This window comes from Gobius niger (assembly GCF_951799975.1).
Source record: "Gobius niger genome assembly, chromosome: 9".
NCBI lineage: Eukaryota > Metazoa > Chordata > Actinopteri > Gobiiformes > Gobiidae > Gobius > Gobius niger.
In genome coordinates this window covers 16,209,178-16,235,065 of record NC_136860.1, presented here as the reverse complement: position 1 = coordinate 16,235,065, position 25,888 = coordinate 16,209,178, and the positions used below count along the sequence as shown (strand labels likewise).

General features: G+C 41.2%; 1 protein-coding gene across 2 annotated transcripts in view; it reads left to right on the top strand.

Moving 5' to 3' along the window:
* Positions 1 to 21,353, top strand: part of galnt13 (polypeptide N-acetylgalactosaminyltransferase 13) — a 62,236-nt gene extending 40,883 nt beyond the window's left edge. The window contains exons 10-14 of one of the 2 annotated variants that reach the window (XM_079562924.1): positions 3,335 to 3,433; positions 3,771 to 3,905; positions 4,970 to 4,999; positions 8,993 to 9,219; positions 20,678 to 20,814. In XM_079562924.1, the coding sequence (XP_079419050.1) occupies positions 3,335 to 3,433; positions 3,771 to 3,905; positions 4,970 to 4,999; positions 8,993 to 9,178 (450 nt within the window). In that variant the 3' untranslated portion in view covers positions 9,179 to 9,219; positions 20,678 to 20,814. Of the gene's footprint in view, positions 1 to 3,334; positions 3,434 to 3,770; positions 3,906 to 4,969; positions 5,000 to 8,992; positions 9,220 to 20,677 lie in introns of both variants that reach the window. The other variant, XM_079562923.1, reaches the window with a different exon arrangement.
* Positions 21,354 to 25,888: the final 4,535 nt, after the last annotated feature.

The following is a 25,888-nucleotide window of genomic DNA, read 5'->3' as shown; positions in this document are numbered from 1 at the left end:
CGAGAGGGGCTTTCCACTGCAGCACCAGCCTTTGCCTCCGCCGTCTCTGCAGATACATGGCCTCCACTGAAATGAGACTTCTATCCCCCCACTGAGCCTCATCCACTCCAGCAGCTGGAGCCATTAGACTTTATATAGCCTAATTATCAATGTGGCCTGTTGGGTCCAAAGCAATACAGGGAGCATATAGCTCTCGATTAGCTTTGCTGTTTAAATTGGATTGTAAGTTACAAGACTTTTTGATGACAGTGGCTATAGAGCTATAACAAAATGAAAGGGTTGCAACCAGCAGATTGCTAAGACCGTACAAAATATGTCTCCACGGAGTCTATGGGTGTAAAAACTTGAAACACTTTTTAACCGTGTTATAGCAGTCTCCTGTCAAACATAAAGTAGGTAACCATTAAACGAAACCAGAATGGTATAGAAAAAAAAAAGTTAATGTATTACTGGTATCCAAAAAAATCAAGCATTCAAATCTTTAAAGACTCAGTATTGATGCTGTTGGTCCAGGCACAGCATTACAGGAAGTTACTTGGTTGATTCAGCTCAAATCAATGATACAAATAAAGAAATTGAGTGCCTCAGCCCCTTCTCATATGCTTCAAATTAATATTATTGTTCTGTTTTCTGGCTCCTCTAAATTACAAATATTTTACTATAGGTATTGCTCAGGTATCAGTATTGTAAACCAAGTATTGTTTAAGTACAGATATAAACATTTTTTTGATGGTTCCCAGCCCTATTTTAAAACAGACCTGAAGTTTTAGTTTTTTCTTAACTTTAGGCAATTTTGTGTAATCCTGTTTACGTAGGCCGTCTCTTCTTCGACAGCAGAAAGTGTGATGATTTTCTGCATTTTAATACTTTATAGATCGATCCCAGACGCTTTGCTCATTCTTAAAGGGGCTAGATGCAAGTTGGTCATTTTATACTCACATCTGCCACCTCAGGTCATACGTGTAACTGCAGCTTCTATATTAAAATCGTGCATGACGGCACTTCGGACGGACCCGAAGTAACAACTTTTTGAGTGACAGTGCAGGATTTTAGAGGCAGTTGTGGTGAACAGGCCTGGGCTCATTCTACACATTAGGACATCGCTGGAACATGTAGGGGGAGGAAAATACTTCATTTTAACGTTTTTAAACTCCGTATAGTCTCTTTAAAGCATTTTCTCCATCACTTGACCTGTGTGGGTTCATCTGGGTTCTATTGATTTGTTAGCATGCCGTCAGCTAAAATGGAAGCTTGTATTTACATTTTCATCACGTGCCATTCACTCTGCTGCCTGCAGAGGGTGCTCCTGGCCGATTAGAAAGGCAAACAGACACAGGCCCGACTTTCTTTTCTATTCACCTTATTGTGGACGTTCACGTGGGTGTCGCCATGAATTGTGCCCTTCACTCATATAAGTTTACATAGGAGATGTTTGCGTTCTACCGGAAATGCCATGACAAATGAAGTGCCGATCCGCAGAGGTGGGAGACTCGAGTCACATGACTTGACTCGAGTCAGACTCGAGTCGCAATTTTCGGGACTTCACTTACTTGACCAAAGCTCCAAAAAGACTGGACTTGACTTGGGACTTGCTGTTTGTGACTCGAGACTTAACTTGGACTTGAGGCCAATGACTCTCCATGACTTGCTGTGACTTTATAGTTATTATTTATTTGAGTGAAACTGCCGAAAGATGAGGATTAATTTTGTAAAAGCAGCGCATCGTTGTTTACATATGGCAATTAGCCACATGCGTGTTCGGTTTCCCGACGGAGTGTCTGATCAATACAGCGGGAAAAAGACAGGAGGAAATACAACGTGTTTCTTTGGATGCATTAAAAGTTTTCTAAAGACAGTGAAGAGGAGGAGATTTATGGACAGGAAAACGTTTGAAATAATGGACTGGACCTACAGCGCAGACAGGTGGCCTCCAGAACGACGATGCGTAAGAGCTGATTAATCAACAGGAATCTTGGGGCTTTTCGATTCACATAAAGTTTACAGCATTTAGAGGCTATTTTACACATCCGCACACAGCCCAGTGACAGCGGGACTGAAGGCTATGCGGAATATATTTTGAGCAGGGGCGAATCCGAGTATACAGGGGCTGGGGCATTACAGGGGAACCACTGACAAAAGAACTGCCAGAAACTAACAAAAATAAAAAATATATTGTTTGATATTTATATTTCACACTACAAGGAAAAGCAGCTCATGTTTAAAAGACCCGCTTCCTTAAAATGCCCCTTTCCTTAAAATGCTGTCCCAGTAATGTTGTACATAGACTGGAGCATTTAAAATATATATAGTTTGAATTTTTTGGTGATTAAATATTAATTAAACTTTAAATCCAAATCCATGAGATTTTAAAAAGTTTGATTTTAGCCTAAATGTTCAAAATCGCTATATCTTGAGAAAAAACGTGTTATTTTCAAGATTAAACACATTTTGAAAAGTAGACACACTGGCGTTTGTGACTTGAGGTGACTTGCCGGCTACAGCAAGACTTGACTTGACAAAAGCTATGACTTGACTTGACTTGACTTGAGCGCATAACCGATTGACTTGGACTTGCTTGGGACTTGGACCTTCACGACTTGGACTTGACTCGAGACTTGCATTTAGTGACTTACTCCCACCTCTGCCGATCCGTAAGGTGAATACATAGACATTGTTTCAAATTACAATATGTAAATATTAATACAGAGGTACCAAAAAGAATGCTTGTGATTGTAGCAGGCTGTTATCGGCTGACAGCAGCAGCAGGAAGCTCTTTCCCTGGTTGAAATGACGATCTTCTATAATCTTATGATATCATGGCACAAACCAATTCTGCATCCCCACTCTTCGGGAACCGCGTGAGTCACAAGGCACCGAAAAGGCGACTCGGCGTTTGTGAGTAAACTGCATTGGCTGCCGTGAGTGACAGTTTGTACTGACACTATGAGCCTCCACGCTGCACACACATACAGTATGAATCACCCTCATCTCAGTCAGCACCGGGCAGCTGCAAGACGCTACAGACGATATGCAACTGTCATCAGCCAAACGGAGTGAAAGTAACACGCACGTGCAGTGAATGTGACATGATTACACTGAAAAGAGAGGGGGTTTCGCCCTCCGGGATGGGAACCACTGAATTAAAAACAAATATCATCGATCAGTGAGTGGCCCCATACACTGAGTTGTAAAAAGGTTCCCCAGATGTTTTGTATCACTAGCAAATAATACTTTTAAATTAAACTTTTTGAGATGTATTCACAAAATCATGACACATGGGAGGTGGTGGCGGTGGTGAGAAGTGCCATTCAAATGTGCCTGTGTGTGTGTTCAGATCAGAAACGTGGAAACCAACCAGTGCGTGGACAACATGGGGAGGAAGGAGAATGAGAAAGTGGGCTTCTTCAACTGCCACGGCATGGGCGGCAACCAGGTGAGAGACAGGAATAGAGCTGATGATTATCTGCACCGGAACGCGCTCAAGAGGGCCGCCTGCATACTGTGTCACATCCACCCACTAATTAGAATCAAATTGTAGCTTTTATTTAATTACGGGTGTTTTTGTTGGTGGAAAAATACTGCAGTTCTCTGATTGCATCTCCTAAGGTCCCATATTAAGCTAGCGAGTATTCCTCTAAAGCCGTGCAGCCCTATTTAACATACACAAACACAAATATTCCTGAGAGCATACGAAGGAAGGCTTGTGAGTCGGCTCTTTTTCCGAGATGTGGCTTTGTTGTTGAGGGACCTTTTTCTCATCACGCCTGCAGGTGTTCTCGTACACGGCCGATAAGGAGATCCGTACAGACGACCTGTGCCTGGACGTGTCCCGCCTCAATGGACCCGTGGTCATGCTCAAGTGCCACCACATGAAGGGCAACCAGATGTTCGAGTACGACGCAGAGGTACGCAGGTGCACTCAGGCTGCACTCGCTGTGCTTCTCACAACACACTCTGCGCTCTTATTTCAATTCTTACATAAACAAATGCTGCTAAACTATTTCTATAGCATAGGTACTCAGTTATAACCATTTTACATATGCACTGAGGTCAATAGCTTCATCTTTGACATCATGTAAAAGCTATTTAAATGTTTTGTTTTGGCTCTCAAGTCACTGTCATTTATGCTGTAAGGCTCCAATGCTTTGGGTTTCTAGATCTCATGCCTTAAACCAGTACTCTTTCTGTACAAATATAACAGCATATGTGTGCCTGCTAAATACCTGACCTTTAATAGACTATGTCATTTTTCATTTATAAGTGTATTTATAAGTATTATCTGTGTTGTGCTAATGTAGCAGTGGTAGCATGTTCCTATAGCCGCACCTGTGTGTTTAGTTCATACCTTGGCTATAGAGTTCGGGAAATTCCACAGTTACCATGGAGATCCGCCATCTTTGCAGCTGTTAGCGTACATTTCCATTGACGAACATTAGCTAAAAACAGTATAAGAAGAGGAGAAAGTAGCCGTGGAACAACTCCATGAGCTGCTGAGTTACTGCTGGTAAATACATCTAACTCACTGTGGTGTTTTAATGTGAACAATAACTCCAGTATATTAACTTTTAAAATCTACATTAGTTTACAATTACTGCTAATCCCATAATACTTAGCGATGTGACGTCACATTCCTGAACTCTATAAGAACATGCTAACATGCTAACGCTATTAGAAGACCTGATACACCTAATTGGACTAATCAGGCAACAGGTTAAAAAAAAAAAAAAAAAAAAGTTATTAGATGTGTAAATGTACTCAGTCAAACCTAAAGTCTTAATTTTCCAATAACCGTATTTATTACTTAATATTTTTTTTAATTACATCACACAAATCAAAGTCATTATGTCGCATATTGAGTACTTTCAGACATGGCCACTAGATGGAGCTGTTTGTCAGTTTTTCCCCCCCTCAGACACACGCTTGCTTCTTCCACACACCAGCTTTTTCTCTCCTGTTCTCTCTCACTCAGTACGTTGGCAAATGGGAGTATGACTTTGAGGTAAGCCGTACGGACTTGTGCCTGTGAACACGTTTGTGAAACATTTCCCCGAGTATTGTGAAAATGCCCTCCCAGTATCTTGAATCCTCTGCCCCCGGGCTTGTCCCTTGTGCCCGTAATGTGATGTGCCAGTGGTCAGTAGAGTGGATAATTGAAATTTAGATTTGAACTCGACCTTATTAGTCAGGCCTTCAGTGAATTTCTACCCTAATGTGATTTAATCTCATTTTGCGAGTCCTTTTGGCCCAGAAAGACCCTTGACTTCTCCATTATCTAATTTTTATATATTAATCAATCAACTAGTGGGGGAAAAAAGTCCTAAAAATTCATTCTCAAAGTTCTGAGCTTTTGAGCTTTAACTTCAACAATTGCTTATCTTGAAGAAAGCAAAACAAAACTGACACACAGTATAGCGAACCCCCGAAAGCCACAGTATTGAATAACTCACTCAAATATTACCCCTATGATGCTAACAAAGCATCAATATTTCAATGACAAAGTGAAAAGAGCTGCGTGATTGAGATGTCCTACTTGTGACATATCGCCGTGACGACGAGAGAAAGCCCAGAAGCTCCTCCAACACGCTTTACACAAACCCTGAGAGAAATCCATTCATTACACTTTGTTCTCTGGGTGCATTCTTAATATGGAGACATGAATAATGCATGCTCTAAGACTAGTCTCGGATGTAAACAGCGCTGGGGTTTGTGCTGTCAGTGGTCCAAGTTATTTTTAGCTGCTCTCCGTGACAGACAGGGGCCACTTCTACTGTAGCTGACATTACGTCTGGTTAGTGATGGGATTACTGACTCTTTAATCTTTAATATCTATCTATCTATCTATCTATCTATCTATCTATCTATCTATCTATCTATCTATCTATCTATCTATCTATCTATCTATCTATCTATCTATCTATCTATCTATCTATCTATCTATCTATCTATCTATCTATCTATCTATCTATCTATCTATCACCGTCAACTGGTTAGCATGCAGAGACTCAAAATGAAAGCGTTTATTCTGTGCGGAGGATGAAGGATAAAGGATAAAGCTGAGTGCATGTTTGAGACCATAGTAAAAACATGCATTATTTAATGACCATAAGCAGTCATAACAGGCATACATGTATAAGCCGACTGTGAACTCCTGTCTGCTTTATCATTTCAAGATTTTTATAAGGCTTTTTGAAGATAAAAAAAAAAAAAAATCCCCCAAAATGCTGGTTTTCCTTATTATTAATAATGAGTGGTGTTTACCCTTTAAATGTACCTACTGTATTCGTCGTTTATACTTGTAAAACAGCATAGCATATAAGGGCAGAAAAATAACAATAATAATAAGATCGCGAGATGCAGACATTATTCACGGTTTTGTGCTCGCCCCTCACTTTTATTCTACTGCTCCCATTCAGACCGTGAGCGACAGCCTTTTATTATGTTCAATATCTTTGTGCTGGTTCAGCTGCTGACTGAAGTGTGTCCAGAAACGGCGCACATCAAAGAACCCGCGCTATATATGGAACTGACAGCTCTCTCGACTTCTGTTACATACTTTCATGGATGGCTAAATATTTGAAAGGACACATTCTGACCGTTTCTTATATTCTTTGGTTTTTCTGCTGAGCGCTGGTGATATTTGAGTTCATAAAGTCGACGTTTAAAGCAAGGGCTGCACAATATGAGAGAAGAAAATATCGATATTAACACAGTACATCCCATTAAATTTGTTTATTTCAATCACTTCATTGTTTCTGGGATAACAATTATTTGGCGATACCTTACTTAAGTTAAAGCTGCCATACCCGATTTCAACCATCGTCAAACTGCGATATAGGAGAAAGTAAATATCCAGCGCTGCCGCATCATGTTTCCAGCTCTCCAAAACCCATGCATTATTCACATGCATGAATTTAAATGCCCATTTTATTACTTTTGAACTGTGAAGCAGAGTTTACTCTCGCAGCAACACCAGCCAATCCTTCTGGGTTCACTTTTGTGATAAAAATAAATATTTGCTGCTTTTATAGATTTAGTGTTTGCAGTGTGTTAAACTGAAAAGCAGAGAGCCGAAATAAAAACAGCTGTTTTTGCATCGCACTATAGGGGGAAAAAAGATTTTACTCAACAAAAAGGAGAGGCAGAGGCTTTGAACTGAAATCTATTCCTCGTGCCCAGGGCAATACTTTGGCAGTCAGCTCACCAGTTCGACCACTGCCGGGCGATACTGGCTGCTTCTGCTTTCTAGTTTGGCCACAAAGTAAGGTTCTTTTTGTATATCGATCGGATAAACGTGATATGTTGGAGCTCATTCTAAAATTCTATTTCTGTGTGAACACTATCCACAGAGGAGGTCCCAGATGGATCTGACATACCATCTGGGTGGTTAGCCAGTTTTTGTCTGGGCACCAGGAGCCTTTCGCATACTCTGCAAAATTAGGTGGTGCTGGCATCTCCCTCTTTTACTGGCAATTTTCCTCAACTGGTCAAATTATTGTAAATTTACTCACAATTCCATTCATCTGCAATTTACACTGCCATTTAATAGCATTTCTGACATTTGTACATTTGTGACTTCAAATTTGGCACTTAAAGTAGCAAGCGTATTCAAAAAGTAGTCATCTGCACTGGGTTGCTGACTACGCTTTAAACGTCTGCTCTGGGGAGAAAGGCAGAGTCCAAATAACTAGTCTTTCAAAATCCTCACGATAATGGAAAACTCCTGGATGATTGAGAGCTCCTACAACTATTTGCCACGCAATTACTTACCAGAATATTATGGTTAATTACAACATAGTAGATATAACTATAACACCACTGCTTACAGATGACCTCAAAACCGTTAAAATAGTACTACTGTATTTTCCGGACTATAAGTTGCTCTGGAGTATAAGTCGCACCAGCCTTGGCAACTACCTGGGCGAACTCGTTCCTCTAGCTGTGGCCATCTCGCTTTTAGCCCACAATTAGCTTTTTTTGTTTTCTTCATTGCAATAAGAGCGGCTGTCAGTGTGAAAATAAAAATGTTGATATATAAGTCGCACCTGAGTATAAGTCACACCCACAGCCAAACTAAGAAAAAAGTGCGACTTACAGTCCGGAAAATACGATGTTTATATGATGTGGCTTCAGTGGCTCTGGTATTGAAGAACGCAGTGTGGGAAAGTGATGAAAACAAGAGCACTGACCCAAAGCCACCCTCACTCACCCCCAAAATATCAGTTAGTTGGAGGAAAAAGCTTGGGGAAGGACCGCTGTTGTTCAAAACTTTGCCGTTCACCATGGGTGTCTGTCCAGCCCATGTACAGCTCCCGTTCAACCCACTTGCTGCGCCATGTATGAGGCTGAAGATTACACGGTGCGCTCTTTGTCAGCGTTATAGTCTATAGCCTGCGTTTAGAAACACAAGATCGGGCCCTTGGACTTGTGTGTGGGATGTTGAAGTTTGAATGAGTGGGGTTCGTATTGCTTATTGTTTTATCAGAAACTTGGACCTTGTTTCTATTTGTTCCCTCAGTTACTTTTCATTTTTCCCAGTCAACCAAAAAGTCCAGAAATGTAGTCATGGGAGTCTTTCAAAAGCTGTTATTAACTTTTTTCTGTTTTTGCTCAATACGTCGACAAAAAACGACAACCGTTGCAAGTTAAAAGTATATTAAATTATTGAAAAATTCACTGAGTTAGCTCGGCCTGTCCTGCCTCTGTCATTGTGTAGTTTTACCCGTAGCTTGAGTGACAGAACCGTCTCGTGCTTGACGTGCTGTGAAGTCCTAGCTGACAAACGACCTGTCAACACTGATGAATCCATTATACATCTCGTGGAGACGTAAAGGTCGCCTGGTTAATTGCAGCCTTCATTCACCCCACTCGAACCCCTACGTGTCTATAAATGTGCCATAGAGAACAGATGGGTTCATATTAAGAAAACAGCAGATGCCTCTCAGACTTACCTTCACCACCATCTGTCCCCCTCCACTCCCGGGCCGCCCTGTAGAAGCGCACCTTCCTCCACATCATCACCCAGTCGTGCCTGACCATCAGTCGCCTGGAGGATGGGACGTACGGACCCACAGTGGAGAACTGTAACACTAGCCCGCTCCAAGCCTGGACTCTCAGGAACTTTACCCGGCAGGAGGTGGCCCGGCGACTCTACTTCAGCCCCACGGATTACTTTCTCTAGAAGGACGGTCCCGACTGGGCATAAGGGCCCGGGACAAGAAGGTTAGTAAGTTAGAGGTAGTAGTGCTCAATTTAGCATAGAAAGTTAGTTGGTAGAAGCGATTTGTAAGATCGGCTTGTAGAAACCTTGTAGTCGCTCTTCAGTTATAGTATTTTTCCTTGGCCTCCTTAAAACCTTAAGCTATTAGTTGCATGTTCGTTGGCTTTTGTAACACCTTGAAATTTTCTTTGTTTGTCGCTATTTGGTTGTGGCTAACTTTTTCAGCTTTTTTGCTGAAAAAACAAATCACGCACAATCACAATCACGCAATCACATCGTGGATATGAGAGCAATCAATTCAAGGACACAGGCAGGAAGTTTCCTGTTGGCCTTTCTCTTAAATACGCACAATCTCCGGTTCCTCCGGTGGAGGAACTTGCACTTGAGACATTGAGACCCTTGCGGTTTCCTGATGAGCGGGAGTTGAGTGTTGATTCCCAAAGAATATTCCATGATATCCAGAATGTTTGGTGTGATTTATTTGTTTACACTTACTGAATTTTGACAGTCTTGATCATGCACACAACATTTGGAGGATGAGTTTGACATTTTGGTGACTTTCAGAGACAGAATTTCAAATCAGTCCGATGATACAAACAAGCCATTTTGGTGGTTTGATGGTGCCCCTCCCCTTTGGGTTTATTTGTTGCTCCCCCCCAGAACCTGAGTTTCTCTGCTCCGCCCCTGCAGCCACGGTGCACTTCATCTCAGACGTGTCTTCTCTCTCTGTGCCTTCCCCTCTTTCCTTTTTTACTCGCCGCTGTGAGCACAGGCACCAGAGAACACTACATGATGCAAAAGTTTTGTCAGGACATCTGCTTGCAGCGAATTTACTACGTTTATATGAACAGGTCTCCCCGCGCAGCACAGGGAATGGGAGTCCTATGTGTGTTGTACCATCAGTCGTATTGGCACACATTTCTGTTGCTCTTCCTTTTGATCGTTCTCATTTAATGCAGGCAGTTTTTTTGTCAGCTGCATTAATAAAACAGCGGTGCAAATACTGTACAATGCCAGTTAATCACAACGGCCTCAATGTGGTGCCTCTCGGAGCACTTGATGCCCGATGCGCTGCACAAGCATATAGCAAGCTGCAGCACTGGACACAAACAGACTTCCTTACCCAGAGCACTTCTTGCAAAAAATGTGTTATTAATGGAGCTCTTCGTTGGAAAATAATTGTGATATCACAACGATTCCACTGCGAATGGGTGCCGTAGTGAAAGCATAAGACAGTCCAATTACAGTGTGGGTTTTGTGGCCTGGCAATGCCCTCAATGGGATTAAGGACTGGACTCTGTGGTGGCCAATCCGTGTGTGAAAATGATGTCTCATGCTCCCTGAACCTGCTCTTTCACAGTCTGAGCCCGGTGAGTCCTGGCTTTGTCAATCAGGGAAGAAAACAATCCACTGATGAAATAATCTGCTCACTTTGATTATTCTAAATCAAGTTAAATCCAAGGACAGGCATATTGGCCTGGCAGAGTACAAACCATAAGGAGGATAGATGGCACTATACACTACTACAGTCTGATCAGCAAGAAATGTAAACATTAAGGTCTAAATTAATTCTATCCTCTCCTTTCGGTTCTGTCTTATGATAACGGGTGTTGTTTAGCTTATATTTAATGTGGTTCTCGCTCAATGTGGAAATACTTATTACTTTTTCTACTCATGTCGACGCCAGCCAAATCTCGCCTAGAGATCTGAATACATTTATGCGCACTATACTGTATGCAAATAGCCCTGCCGAACATGTGCCTTCAAATCTGATATCTCCAGACACAGTCTCTCCTTTTATTCCAGCTTCTTGTCGATAAATTGAATCACACTTGAATTTGATTGCTCGGCCTGAAGGGAACCTACAATTTGGTACTGTGGATGTTGAAGCATACTCAAAAAAATACACAAAGACCACTTATTAATTACACAAGGCTGTGAGATAAGAATCTTGAATGCACTCAAGCCCAATATGTTGGAATCTATGTTTAGACAGACCCAGCAGTGCCAAGTTATCTTCATCCATCATTTATTTTTAGGGAGCACACGAGGAGGATATGTCACACACAATACAGCTTGCATTATACATTTTACACTTTTGAGATTTTCTGGTCGTCAAACCCATCAGAAAACATCTGGATGATGAAATTGCTTATATATGAACAAACTCTATCCCAATCAGCACCTAAATCAGTAGCAACTGCGCTGTACTGTATATTGATCTGATCTTGCTGTAGTGGTATTGACTTACTGACAAGAAGCTGGTGTTTAGTTTGGAGCAGGCTAAAATCCAATTTCTCCCTCAGTGAAGCCTCGCGATATGATTCAAATTCTATATCCAGTAGCATTGGGGACTGGACACTATATATAGGGCGTAGTGTGGTGTAGAGCTTCTACGATTTCATAATGATCATATAACATGGGACAACTACTTCGACATGCAGTGATTTTGTTTTGTCCATATCGGATTCCAGGAATTATGTAGCGAATCTACACTTTATCCTCACACACAGGGCATGAGAATGTGTGGGGTGTCTTCTTTTTACAAGAGACACTAAAATGTTCAAAAAAATGTTAAAAAGTTCAACACTGAAGTGGCAAAGATGGTAGCAGCTGGTTTTGGGCCCGGCCCAGGTTGAAGGGGCAGATCCGTTTGGTGTTTCCAGCAGACAGGGACCATTCAGTTCGGTGTTTAGGTCCAGAAGTGGCAATTAATCCCTTTAAAAGGCAGGTGCTGTTTGGATGCAATTGTTGAAAGTGGACCGGTTTGCAACAAAGAAAAACCGAGTCCAAAAGTCTTTCTTTGCTGTTTGCTCAGAGTTCTTCTGGAGAGCAGGTCGGAGTGACCTTGGAGGCAAAAAAGCTTTGTCCTTTTCTGGGGGGGCAAAGGGGTCACAAGGCCTTGACTGGGCCCTGGGCACAGCTTGAGTGTGTGAACTCTATAGAAGAGAGCTTCCTGAAGAACTGAAGGACTCGAAGAACTGAAGTGGAGGTTGGAGATTTAGACTTTTATAGGCTCCAGTGATAGCCCAGTATGGGCCTTATCAGCTGAGGGTTGAGGCTGATTGGTTCAGGTCTCCTTTGGCAGCCAATGAGTCAGTTTGGCTCAGAATATAAAATTCTTCTTTGTTCTTTTGGGAGGGAATAGTTCATTTTTTGGATAATTTTAACATTAAAAGTCTAAGCATAATCAAACATTGGAACATGATGGATATGGTAAAACATTATTTCACATAAAGATACATCACGTGGCAGACGGGGAATGTAAAACTGTACACATAGATGTTTGATACAGCTGCAGAAACATAAAATCATTAGTGATTTACTTGAATAAAATGTCCAGTGAAGTAAACTTGAAGATTTATTAAAAGTTAGTAGTTAAACAGTCGCTTCAATAGTGACTTTGGTTAAGTTCCAGAATGCCAAGCATCTTTGCAAAGAGTAGTTGGCGCAGTATGGGTTCAGTGAGGAGGCTTTGAGGCTCCTGGATGTGTGAAAATGATCAGCGTAGCGTGGAGGTGAATTCCAGAGATCTCTGTGGTTGGCAGACCGCATGGCTCCGATGATGTGGATAGAAGATTATTCTTCTGAGGTCAGATGAGGAAGGTGTCCAAATATCAATCATAAATGTTACAGATATGTCACAGATTAATAAAGAAAAAGCTGAATGTTTGGGTTAGTTCCCGCGTTATTTTCTGTCATATTTTGACTTGCTTGTGTTTGGTTTGATTTGCAAGTAATCCAACATACTTCAGATGTGTCCCTCCTCAGAGCTCAAAATGCTTGCTCCCCTTACCTATATATATCGATATTGGCCGGTGGTAAACCAAGAACGTCCTCCTGGAGACTTGTGGTAATTTCAGTGCTCAAATTTCCTTCTCTACTGCAAAAATAATAGCAACATTAAGGGCCAGATCACAGGCTTCTAGCGAGTGGTGAAGCTATACGCGTTTCTTTTACAGGCTCCTCTTTTTGTAACAGCGCCAGAGGCCCTCTGGGAGGAGAGCAAAGGAGAGCAGAAAAAGCACAGTCTTTACATTGGCAGTGCACATGTGGAACTTATTGGCGAGCATATTGGCCTGCCCAGTAGGGGTGTAACGGTACGCTAAAATTGTATTCGGTTCGGTTCACAGTTTTGGAGGGCTCGGTTCGGTTAATTTTTGGTACAAATAAATAAGAACTAACAACATTTTTCTTTTGAAGAGCTGCCAATACACAATAGAATCCTTGCATAAAATAAATAAAAGCGACCCATTTGGGTGATATTTTAAATAAATTGCACTCTTGTAATGAAATACACATTTTGTAACATTTAAAATAAAAAAAATAAATTCTGTAAGTAAGCGATACAGTAAGCGCACTCAAGCGCATAGCTTGTTGACCACATCAGTTTGAGCTTTTTCATAAAGTGCTGGTATAACTTTTTGGCTGAAGTGCGGACGTGATGGGATATTGTAGCGAGGCTCAAGACTTTTAATCAAATACTTAAAGCCAGCGCCTTCAACAACTGAATATGGGCGCAAATCCGTAGCGATGAATACACCTATAACATGTGTGATTGCTTTTGCCCGATCCGAACTACTTGACAGGGGTTGTTTGAATGCGTTAGTGGTGTTTGCACAAGGCTGCTTTTCTTTAGTAGACGTGGTATTCACATTCGGATGATGCCATTTTAAGTGTGTTAACATGTTTGATGTGTTGCCTGCTGCATACCCGATCTCCGGCGTACAACTTTGGATTTATCCACTCGTATGTCCCCGTCATGAATTTTAACCGGAAAGCCAAAGTGTTCCCAAACAGGAGACTGTAGTGATGTGGCAGGGTCTTCAAGCTCTGGCTTCTCTTCCGCTGTTGCCATGATGCCATTTCTCTCAGCTACTCATGCAGCTTCAATTTACGTCACTCAATAGCGTTCCGCGGCACTTAATATGACGCTAATAATAAATTTACATTATTTAATGAAAATAATACACCGAAACGGTACGCAAGTGGACCGAACCGAACTGAGCCACAGAACATCTGAGAGCCACTGGTGACATAATGCCCAAGATGTTTGATCTCATCAGTCACTTGGAGAATATTCCCACTCAGGTAAACGTCATTTGTTTTAGCAATTATGACATAACTTTTCTTTGGATTATACTTTATGTCAAACTCTAATCTAATGTTTAGATGCATCTGAAGGGCAACACTCTATGGGCACACTAGCAACAGATCATACATTAAGTGGTTGCAGAGATAATTCCAACAAAGCATTTAGCTGCACAGACAAATCATCAATGTAGATATTAAACAGTAATGGGGACAAGATGCCACCTTGGTGAGCCCCGTTAGTGACCCTAACCATCACCCATCCATCCCAGTTCCAGAGTTAAATGAATAATATCAGACCTTTAAGACTGCTTTTTTTTTTCTTTCAACCTGTCACATTACCTTGGCATTAGCATTGCATACAAACTTTTTTTTTTCCATTGGCATTTCAGGTGATGGTCCACAAACAGCATTGAGAACCCCTAGCGTTTCACTGACCTTTGCGGTTATGTCCTCAGCTGTGAGCACAGCCACGTCAAGCAACTGTCCCATTAAGACTGAGCTGTCTAAGATTCCAACTCCTGGACCTTTTGCCGGTTTTCACGCTAAATTAGATCTCATTTGACATTTACTTCCATGCATAAATATTTCATTCTGCGGCGAAAAACTCACTACGGCAGTCGCAGTAATGGCGGCGGGCGAACGCAGAGGAGAGGACGTGTTTATTTTAGCTTATTATGGTTATCGGGCGCGGATTGAAATGGGCGAACAATTGTGTACAAGTCCTTTTGAAGTGATGCTCCATGCTGAACCTGTCTTTCATAGGCGCTCCCTCTCCAGACCCTCTCCTGTTCTCCCCCAAAGCAGCTGTGTACACTCTGTTCCATGTGCCTATTGTCAAAAAAAATATTACTAAGGCAGTCAGCACACACTTATTTGCATATTTTTTTCTAAACAAGCGTATTAGGGGAAACATTCTGTGTTAAAATGCTGGCTCACTCATACTTGTTATTATGACCTGTATCCGAGGTGGCTGTTATTGAAGTTTTAGAATAAAAATGTGCCTGGAACCGTGAATAGTTCATCATACAATGCTTTTGTCTCTTTTTTTGCAATATTCTTGTGATGTGGATTTTGAAGTCTTTGTATCGCAAACCTTCAATGGGGATGGGATGTTTTTCATTTAGTTATTCAATTAATGTGTTGTTTAACGAATCAACCAAAAATATTCTTAAACAGTGGCATTTTCCTTTTGATTTCAACTTGAAATCATTTCGTAGAGGGACCTGACTCTCACTTTGATAACCCCTGCTCTAGACAAATACTATATGGTTCAAAGTTCAAGGCTATTATTGTCGCAAAGGAAATTATAATGCAGCAGGTGTCCACACATGATACAGTGAACCAACAACCATACGTATACAAAGATCATACAGTCACAGCCTAATATATCTCTGATGTAGCTCTGAACAGCTGAGAGCCAATCAGCATGAAATCAGACCAGGGCCTAAGGTGCTGTAGCTTCCTTGCTGAGCGACATAAGAGCATTTATCTTAGTAACAGCCTGGGTTCTCGTCCAGGGCATTCTCGCATCCGGAGGGGAGCGAGTTCAACTCCTTAACGAGCGGATGGGCTTCACGTACAACCCTTCGGCTGTAGAGGTCATGCAGCTGATACCGCTGTACACCAGTGATTGGCTTGGGAATTGAACCTGAGGACTTTTTGCTGCTGAGCCACCCTGCCATGTTATTGCTTGTATGTATATGTTTTTTAAAACGTAACATCCAAAACATGAATTAGTATTTCCACCTAATTACTTCTTGTAATAAACAAAAAAAAAGATAGATTTGTTCTTATTATAATTCTATCCACCGAGTGAAGGCCAGTGTTAGCAGATGGAGAGCATTATGTTTACTTGGCACGTGCAGAAAGACGGTGTGTTCTGAAAGTATAAAAAACTAAAAAAAACACGTTCTTCTAGTTTTATTCTAGTCAACTCACTTCCTTTATGAAATTGATCGGTTATAGGGACATTAAAAAGGGATTAGTGTAGCTTTTCATGCGCCTGAAATAATTACATCTTGTACTGCTCATTGTTACAGCAAAGAGGCTCACTAGTCTTGGAGTAATAATTGGACATTGGACAAACATGTTTGGAACATCATGGATTCTGCAGAATACAGAGTGAAACAGGCCGGCTCCAGAACAAGCTGACTGAGGGTCCATTTGACTTTCAAAGGGGTGCAAATACACACCCTCATCCTTAAAGAGACTAAATGCAAGTTGGTCATTTTATGCTCATTACTGCCACCTCAGGTATTACGCGTAACTGCAGCTTCTATATTAAGCTCGGCACTTCGGACCCGAAGTAACAACTTTTTGAGTGACTAGAGGCAGTGATTAGAGGCAGTTGTGGTGAACAGGTCTGAGCTCATTCTACACCATTGGACATGGCTGGAACATGAACGGGGAGGAAAATACTTTTAACATTTTGAAACTCCGTATAGTGCCTTTAAAATACATTGCGATGCCACTAAAACTGAGGGTGCAAACATATCAAATTGAGTCAGTTTTTTGTTTTGCTTTGTTGGAAATCAACAATTATATCAGAAAGTGGGTTACTGCATATTGCAACCAAATGGAGGTATGTTATTGTTTTGCAGGTGATATTTTTTAATTGGCACTAAAGGTTATGCTGTCAGCCAATGTTATGCTGCATTGCTTTACCGTAATGCATTTTTTCTATAGAAAGTCATCAACACAACAGATTTGCATTGCATTTATTCAATGGAAAAACAAATGCTTCAATAAAAACATCACGTTATCATCCCCGCCATTCTAATCTCTTCGTCCAAAATGGTAAAGGACACTTCTCTGTACCCTGCGCGTCTATTTACCAGCAGACTAAATTATGCGTGGCTCGTCCCTGGCTCTGCTCATGTGTGTCACAGGCAGCAGCAGTAGCAGCAGTAGCAGCGGAGTGACCTGCAGTTTGATGGCCTGGTTTTTCCTCCTCCACTCTGAGCCCCCTGTGTCAATCCATACACAATACGACTGCGAAACACCATTACAGCAAATGAGACGGTGGCTCGACTCTCTTGTTACCAAAAGACAGCCTCACATACCTACACTGGCGCTTCTTGCTGGTGCGGCTGAATTACTATTGTTTGATCATGTTTGTCATTGTTTCTTTTGTATATATTTGCTCTATGAAAGCATTCCGATTTTGCGATTTTGTTTGCAATTAATCTCGAAGCTCTACTAGCTGGTGTCAAACCGGAACTTGGCGCGCGGTGACAAAAAGGGTTTAATGCGTCCCCACCAGGGCTCACGGTTAGAAAGGCTCTTCATTTAATTAGATGGCCTCAGCTGTGCACACACTTGCCTGGGAGAGCCTGCGTGGTTTGCTCTCACCGCTGCTCCTCCCGCTGCTGCTGCCGCTGCTGAAGGGAGCGTTCTCCAGCCCAAAGGAAGCGTGAAATAATTATGAGCAAAAAGGACAGCGGCTCCACTATCCAGTATTTTTCATTAAATGTGGAGCAGCTTTACGCCTTGCCGCGCTTTATATCTCCTCCGACAGGGCTTCAGATGAGAATGAATGATTCTGTTTGTTCGCCTTATGATTTAAATGCCAAGTGAGATGTTATGGAATTATGTGCTGTCGATTCTACTCAAGCAGGACACCATTAAGGCGGTTTTACAGGCTGTTAGCTCCATTGTACAAAGGGGCGTAAAATGGTACAAAAATGGGACATGGGTTCCCTCGTGGATAACATACGGACTGTTGACTCTTTCTACCCTGCTTTCTGAAAAGGGTGAATACTCTTTTTTTTTTCTTTTTCTTTTTTTTTCTCGATACCAGTACTAGGATGCTTGTTTATCGATACCGATACCTGAACGATACTTTGTCCGATAACTATATTAAAAATATTTGTCGTCTGGAACCAGAAAACAGATACAGAACAATAATGTGTGGAAGATCTGCAAATTTACAGTATTGGGTTCATCTCCAATGTCAAGAAATGTGTGAGTAATTTGGGAAAAATTGTGTTTAAAAACATTGAGAGACAATGGGGCAAAAATAGGGAAAACAATTGGGAATAAAACAGGTGAAAATGGGATAATAATAGTGAATAAAAATGAGCAAAACTGAGGGAAAATATTGAAAAAAAAAAAAAAAATTGGGGCAAAAATAAGATTTTTTATTTTATTTTTTATTTTTACAAAAAAATGGTTAACATTAGGGGGAAAAATTGGGAAAATCATATCAAGATGGTGGACTGTCTTTACACCTCTTCCCTGTTTCTTAGTCGGTTTCCTTTGGATTCTCCATTTTTTTCCTCATAAACCTAACCCATGCACAGAGGCACCAGAGATGAGTTGGCTGAAATGCAGTAAAAGTGTGAGTTGAGTTGTTGTGTTGTTTTAGGCAGGTGTGCGAAGGTCATGACACCTGTTTCTTTGTTCTCTTTCCTTTTGAACACATTAGAAGAACCACCTGCACCATTCTGTGGAGGTCTTTGTGTCTGGGCGCTGGCATCCCGACACATGAAGTTGAAACGTGACATCAAACATTGGCCCGACTAGTGCGTCAGTGACCAAAGCAACACTTTTACTCAACTAATCTAAAACTAAAGAATAATCAAAATCTGTTGCTTTTAATGTTCATACTTTCAGTAATTGTTGTGAAAGGCAGGCAATTTGTCTGACAGTAGTTAAAATAAAGTAATTTAAGCATCTTACAGGAGTCTTCCATTTTAAACAAAGGCTCTAAAACAAGACGGACAACCACTGACTACTTTAGTTTGATGTAAATGTATTAACTACTACTGCGCTATCTACTGCACGACACAAGTCTAACTTCAGTACAGGTGGCGCCGTTGGGTTCCTCCTCTAACATTATTAAAACATGTTACCCTCCACATCTACTTCCTTTCTCTCCTGTCCTGGAGAGCTCTATCGACGGGGCAGTGCACATGTGGGCTATCGCGCAGCTGGGGGTCATATGTAACCTATATGCACCCGCTGTTCCATATAGGTGGCACGGGGGGGTACTTAACGTGGGCATCCCTCCCACTCCCGCTCTCCCACAATGGATGAAAACATTGTTATGACCTTCTCTCCTCCAACCCTTCAGACTTTCAAGGACACAGCCAATGACGACCGCGTGTAATAATGGCCGATAATGCACCGTAACTGGAAAGCACATTTGTATTGGCCCTTTGAGAAATGGATAATATATTCTGTGCACTGTTACATAAGGTTTGAAAGGGAAGGGAGAGAGTTCAGCTCCTTGACAGCCCAATGAATGAAGCTGGGTGGACCTGGTCTGGGAGCTCTCGACAATAATAATAATGTATTTATCTCTGTTTCACCTCTTAACCCCCCTCTTTAAAGCAGTACTAAGTAACTTTTTTACCTTAATAAATCCTTTCCGTAGCCCCTCTGGGGGTAATACAGGTGTTAATGGGATGATTGGGGGTCTTTCATCTCCCCCGGCCAGAAAACCACACTTCCACTTTCCTGCCTCCGGGTCAGAGGCGCAATACACACTAATGGAATCACGAAGAAGAAGCTAACAGGCTAACAGGCAAAGCTAACTGCAGGCTAGTGCCACTTAAACAGTGTTTACAGCCAAGTTAGAGTGAAAAAAAGTATCCCCATTGTGTAATTGGATGTACAATATCCCTCTCTCCCTTTGTTTTTTCTGTCAGCGTAGTATTTACTCTCAGAGACAATTAATGAGTAAAAAAAACGCAACATGCTACGACACCTGCAGTGGCTCTTATGGCCTCTAGGGGCATGACTTACTGTTACTTTGTACTGCTTTAACCGAGTGCATTTTGTCCAGTTTGGCTTTACCCAAATCTAAAAGTTTCTTGACTGGAGAGAAATAGGCCAGTGTCATGTCTCATTTGAAAGCTAAGGCCAACAAAACTGATCTAATTGGACCTTTTTTCTTGTGTTATTGCTGTGTTGTTGTCACTTTTTTTTTAAACTTTTTTTTTTCTCCATCACTTTTTTGTCTTTTTTTTTGGTTCATTTTTTCATTGTTTTTGTATCGTTTTATTTTGACACTTTTTAGTTTTTTGTGTGGCATTTTTGACACGTTTTGCCCCTTTTTTCATCGCTTTTTTGTCACATTTTTTGACGGGTTTCTCTGTCTCTATTTTGACACTTTTTTCAAGAAAATTTAGTCAATGACAAACTGGAGAAAATGTGCTCAGTTCCTGTGGGGGTTAACTGGTTAAAATTGTGTTGTGCAGCCCTAAGTTGTATGGGGAAAATGTGAACCTTGGTAAGTAGTTATGTAAACCAACAAAGTGCTGAACCTTAAACAGATGGCTAGCACAACCGGGCCACAGATGGCATGAGTGCTGATCAGGTAGGGCACCTAATAATTTGTCCGTTCTGTGTTTCGCGTCTTAGCGCCTGACCCTGCTCCACGTCAACAGCAACCAGTGCCTGGACATGCCCTCGGAGGAAGACAAGATCGTGCCCACCTTGAGAGACTGTAACGGCAGCCGCTCCCAACAGTGGCTGCTGCGGAACATGACCCTCGGCGCGTGACCCGCGGAAAGTCGTCGCGACACCACTGCCGTCGTCTCCAGTCGAGCAGGTGGCTCTCTTACCTCACTTTCACAGCAGCAAGGACGGTGGAGGAGCCGCGTCTCCTGCCTGATCCGTGACGTTAGCTTAGCGTGTGGTGTTGAAACAGCTACAGGACCATGTGCGAGGGAGCTGATATGAAACACTCACCCTGCGGGCTGGGAATCCACTGTGCTACTGCTGTCACCGCTGCTGTTGTTGTTGTTGCCACTGGACAAACAATTAGGGGTGAGAGCTATTCAAACATGCGCACTGCAAATGGCCTGTTTGTCCACGCAGAGGTGCGGCCATATACAATGTAGAGACTGTTTTCTGCTGCTCCTCTCCCTATAGCACCATCAGCATCATGTTTTTGGGTAACACGTTATAATGACATGCATTGAGCATTCGTAACGCATTAGTAACTTAAATGATCATTTATAAAATGTTTTCAAATCTTTCCTAATCATTCATTAAATAATCCTTAGCACCTCAATTGATGCTCTAGTACAGGGGTGTCAAACTCAAATACACAGTGGGCCAAAATGTAAAACTTGAACAAAGTCGCGGGCCACCATTGAACAAATGAACCTTTTAATATGGACCCAAACAAGATTTGCTTTAACATTGAATATGGAACAAGCAACACTTATCACTATACAATATATAACTTAATAGTCCAGATATGCAAAATCTGAAAAAAAAAAAGTATAATACCGGTGGGCTAGCTCGAGTAGTCATTTGGTATAGCCTCGCGGGCCAAATATAAATACATTGCGGGCCAAATTTGGCCCGCGGGCCAGAGTTTGACACCTATGCTCTAGTACTACAGCAACAGCATGACGAGTCGGGCAAGTCGTCTTATACATAGAATCACTATTTTTGTGCTGTTAAATGATTACTACATGATACTTGGAAATGGCTTATAAATGATGAATTAAGTATTTATGAATGGTTTTCAAATGCTCAATAGTGTGTACCTATTGTAAAGTATTACCTGTTTTTTTGTATTGTATTATTTATAACAAGGGGAAGTGGAAAGGGAATCTTGAATGACTGATATCAGTTTGAATTGTTGTTTTATGATATTGTTTTATCGTAACAATTGAAAAAATGCCTTTAATGCCCGTCTATATAAACATTTACACTGTTGTTGGTATAGAAATGTGTAGGTATTGAAAACATGGCATCAAAGTCGATGTCAAGTTTCGATACCTGGTGACTCCAGCTCTGTAGAAGCGCAAGGAATTGGAAGCTGTTTGGTTATCCAGGTTATAGGTATCGGTATGCTAAAACTGTCCTAGACTCTAGTTATATTACTGAGATACACCTGTCATAATGCTTTTAAATATAAATACTTTAAACAGCTGTACAAACAAAATGTCTTCAAAAAATGCAAATAAATCAAAACTCATACTTAAAGCAGTACTAAGTAACTCATGCCCCTAGAAGTCATAAGAGCCATTGCAGGTGTTGTAGCATGTTACGTTTTTAACTCATTAATTGTCCGTGAGATTAAATACTACGCTGACAGAAAAGACAAAGGGAGAGAGGGATATTGTACATCCAACTACACTATGGAGATATTTTTTTTCACTGAAACTTGGCTGTAAACACTGTTTAAGTGGCGCTAGCCCGCAGTTAGCTTTGCCCGTTAGCCTGTTAGCATCTTCTTCGTGATTCTATTAGTGTGTATTAGTGCCTCCGACCTGTAGGCAACCAACTTGCAATTGTGGTTTTCTGGCCAGAGACACCAGGGGGAGATGAAAGACACCCCCAATCATCCCATCAACACTTGTATTACCCCCAGAGGGACTACGGAAAGGATTTATTAAGGTAAACAAGTTACTCAGTACTGCTTTAATACAAAATTTCCATATTAAAGCATTAAAAGAGGTGTATCTGCTTAAAGGGAATCTTGAACCTGAATGTGAATGAATTAAAGCCACACTGCCTAACATTTCACCCAATGAAGAACAAATTACATGTATCTTGCTCAGTGTATTTTTCCTAGGGACGTTAGCATTGAGCCATCAAGTATAACAAATTATGAACGATCCAGGTGTTTTCAACTGCATTTAGGTAATATCATCTCGAATCAATGTACAGATCTTTGAAGATTTTACTTTAGATGAGAATTAGTGTCATAATATGTTAATGATAGAGAAACATAGTAGTACATGTCATTCCTCGCCGTTCTTTCACATAGGGACTGGATTCCTCATTCATTCGTATGTGGATAGGACATTCAATTCAAACAGGTCCGTGATGCTGTTTTCTAACAAAAGTGAGTATTTGTAGCAACAAGCTCAGATAGCTAAAAGGCACGTTTTGAGTTTTTCAAGGGTTTAGTTGCCTGTGTAGCATTGCAACATGTGACCCAGAATGCTCCGCAGTGTGGCTTTGATGAGTTGCACATTTTTCACTGCCCTGCTGAAATGAAATGAGGGGGGAAAAAAGTGACGTAGGTCGACAAAAGTGTTGAATGTAAAAACACAAGGCAGCTGTGCACGGACTACTTTTTTGAGGGCTTTATCGGTCGTTTGCCCTCACTTTAGAAACTATCATGATTGAAATGAATGTACGAGTTTGACCCACACTGACTGAACAGACTATATCAGCGCTGAAGGTTACTGAGAGCCAGTACACCATATCTTTTAACATTGTGAGAAGTGATCATGCCAGGGACGAACAGGTGCCTTTAGAGTGTCCATGTCTCTTTTTGTTGTTTTAGAATTATGTATGTCTTTTTTGCAGTTTTAAAAGACTGACTTGCTTCAAGATAAAAAAAACAAACAAACAAAAAAAACATCTGAAAGTCTTATGTTGGGGATGATTATTTCTGACATTAATGGAGAAGAAAGTGCATACTATAATAAGGAGCCATACAAATTGTGTACTCGTTCTATTGAGTTGATCCAATTAAGCCATATATTCTGTTAGAACAATAGCCTGGGTTGGTGTTAGTAGATACAATTATTGTGTTTTTGAGTCAGATTAACTACTGTGCATTGAATACCGCTACCTCAGAGCAAAACTGAACATACAACCAACCTGAAAACTTCATCACACCAACATTCGATTTGTGTGTGCGTGTTATGTTATGGTTGATGTTCACACATTGAAACTTGCTTCTCCATTAATGCCCGACCAGGAAAAGGTGATCACTTACTTTGCCTCCCGCCACGTTGAATACGGAAAAGCCATTTTGTTGTTGTTCTTTAAATACATACAGAATGTAGAAACGGCATTACTTTCCAGGACGTATATCGAGATGTCACCGCCCTTTTCCAGGTGTCTACCAAAGTGTGTAGTGAGTATTTTGTATGAGCCGCCAAACAATGTGAACAGTAAAGAGACTTTTGTCAGATGTTGAACCAGAAAGGTCCCTCTGATTCAGAATCCCTTTCAATCGGCTAAATCGGCTGATGATGTTTTTCTGTGAACTATATTTTTCAACCATTCGAAGATACAAACTTTCTTTCAGTGTTGTGCGTAGACTTGCACAGAGTGTTTCATAAATGGCTTCAGTTCCCCAGCAAATTTCCGGAAGTTTTCTTTCTTTCTTTCATGTTTCTACCATCACTGTTGTACATATAGAACAGATATTTTTGTAAGGCGTTTAAAAACTTGAACTGGGTGGGGGGTGCTACATAATAGTGAGAAGGTAGTATATTTTGGGCCATTTTAATAAAAACAATACTTACTCTGGGTTTTGGAAATCATAATGGCTCCCCTGAAACCTCTCCGCCACCACCTAGAGGACCCGTGAGGAGGCCATTAATGTTAGATATTACCATTGCTGCTTGCAAACTCAATCCCCAACCGAGTGCATACTACTTGGCATTCAGAGTACAATTTCAATCACCTCTTTTCATAGTACGCACACCTTTATCGTTTCCCATTACTCTATAAAAGTGCATGGTGTTCTAATAGGATTGTAATGTTTCAATGTATCGGTTGCTAACTGATTTTTGCCTTTTTTTGTATAAATGAAAATAAAATCTAGACTAAATGTTCAAATTGTTCTTTGTTTCAAACAAATTTGCAAAAGCAACATCACACTTGCTTCTGACAGTGTCTTATCTTTATCTAGAAGGGGGGGGGGGGGGGGGGGGGGCATGTGTGCTGTTTTGTATGCTCAGAACATCCTATATTATGCTTTATTAAGATTTCTATCACTACTTTGTACCCCGTAACCTTGGTGTTGTTTCCGTATACTGTAACTTATGTGTCTAGAAAATAAATGCAGGTTTGATGTTATCATAAAATGCAGTTATGCCAGAGAGCGCACTGCCTCCCTTTGTACCAGAAAAGCATAGCAAATATACTGTATGTGCCGAAGAAATTGAGATTTCTCTGTGACGTTCACCAGAGTGTGGGCTGGCGTTTTGACTGCAGAAGAGAGAGACGGGCTGAGTTAAACAGCATTACGGAAACACAAACGGAACACCTCTCCAGGTAAGATTTTGTGATACAGTTGTTATAACATTAAGCTCAAAAAAGCTGATTTTGCATGACATAAGACCTAGTAGGCCGATTTGTTTTTCATACACATTCTTTATAAGTTTGAAACATGACGGTTAGGTGCCCAATCATTCTTTATTAAACTGAATAACCCATAAGATAGAATGTGTAACAGTAAAAAGCAGTGAATGTGGTACTAGGGTTTGCTCGACCCCTTTTCAGCCAGACAATGTCCCAAAGTGTAAACACACCTAGCATTGTGTGCTCATAAAGTCCCGCTGACAGCTACTTGTTATTCCGGTAAAGGGCCCTAACCTCTGGGATGACCCAATTTGGCATAAACAAAATGTTATTAACATTTTTCAACTGGAATTTGAATTCAGTGTCAGAAAGAGACCTTCCTATGAAAAGGTTTTACTTTAACAAAGGTTTTTGTGTTGCTCTGAACATGTGAATGTTACAGTGGATTTAATGTGCCTTCAATTGGATGTCTTGTCTTGAGAATCAATTTGCCGCTGCCCAAACACGTTTCCCTTCCACACATCCTGATTGTTCATTAGGTGCACGTTTCAGCCAGTTCAGTGC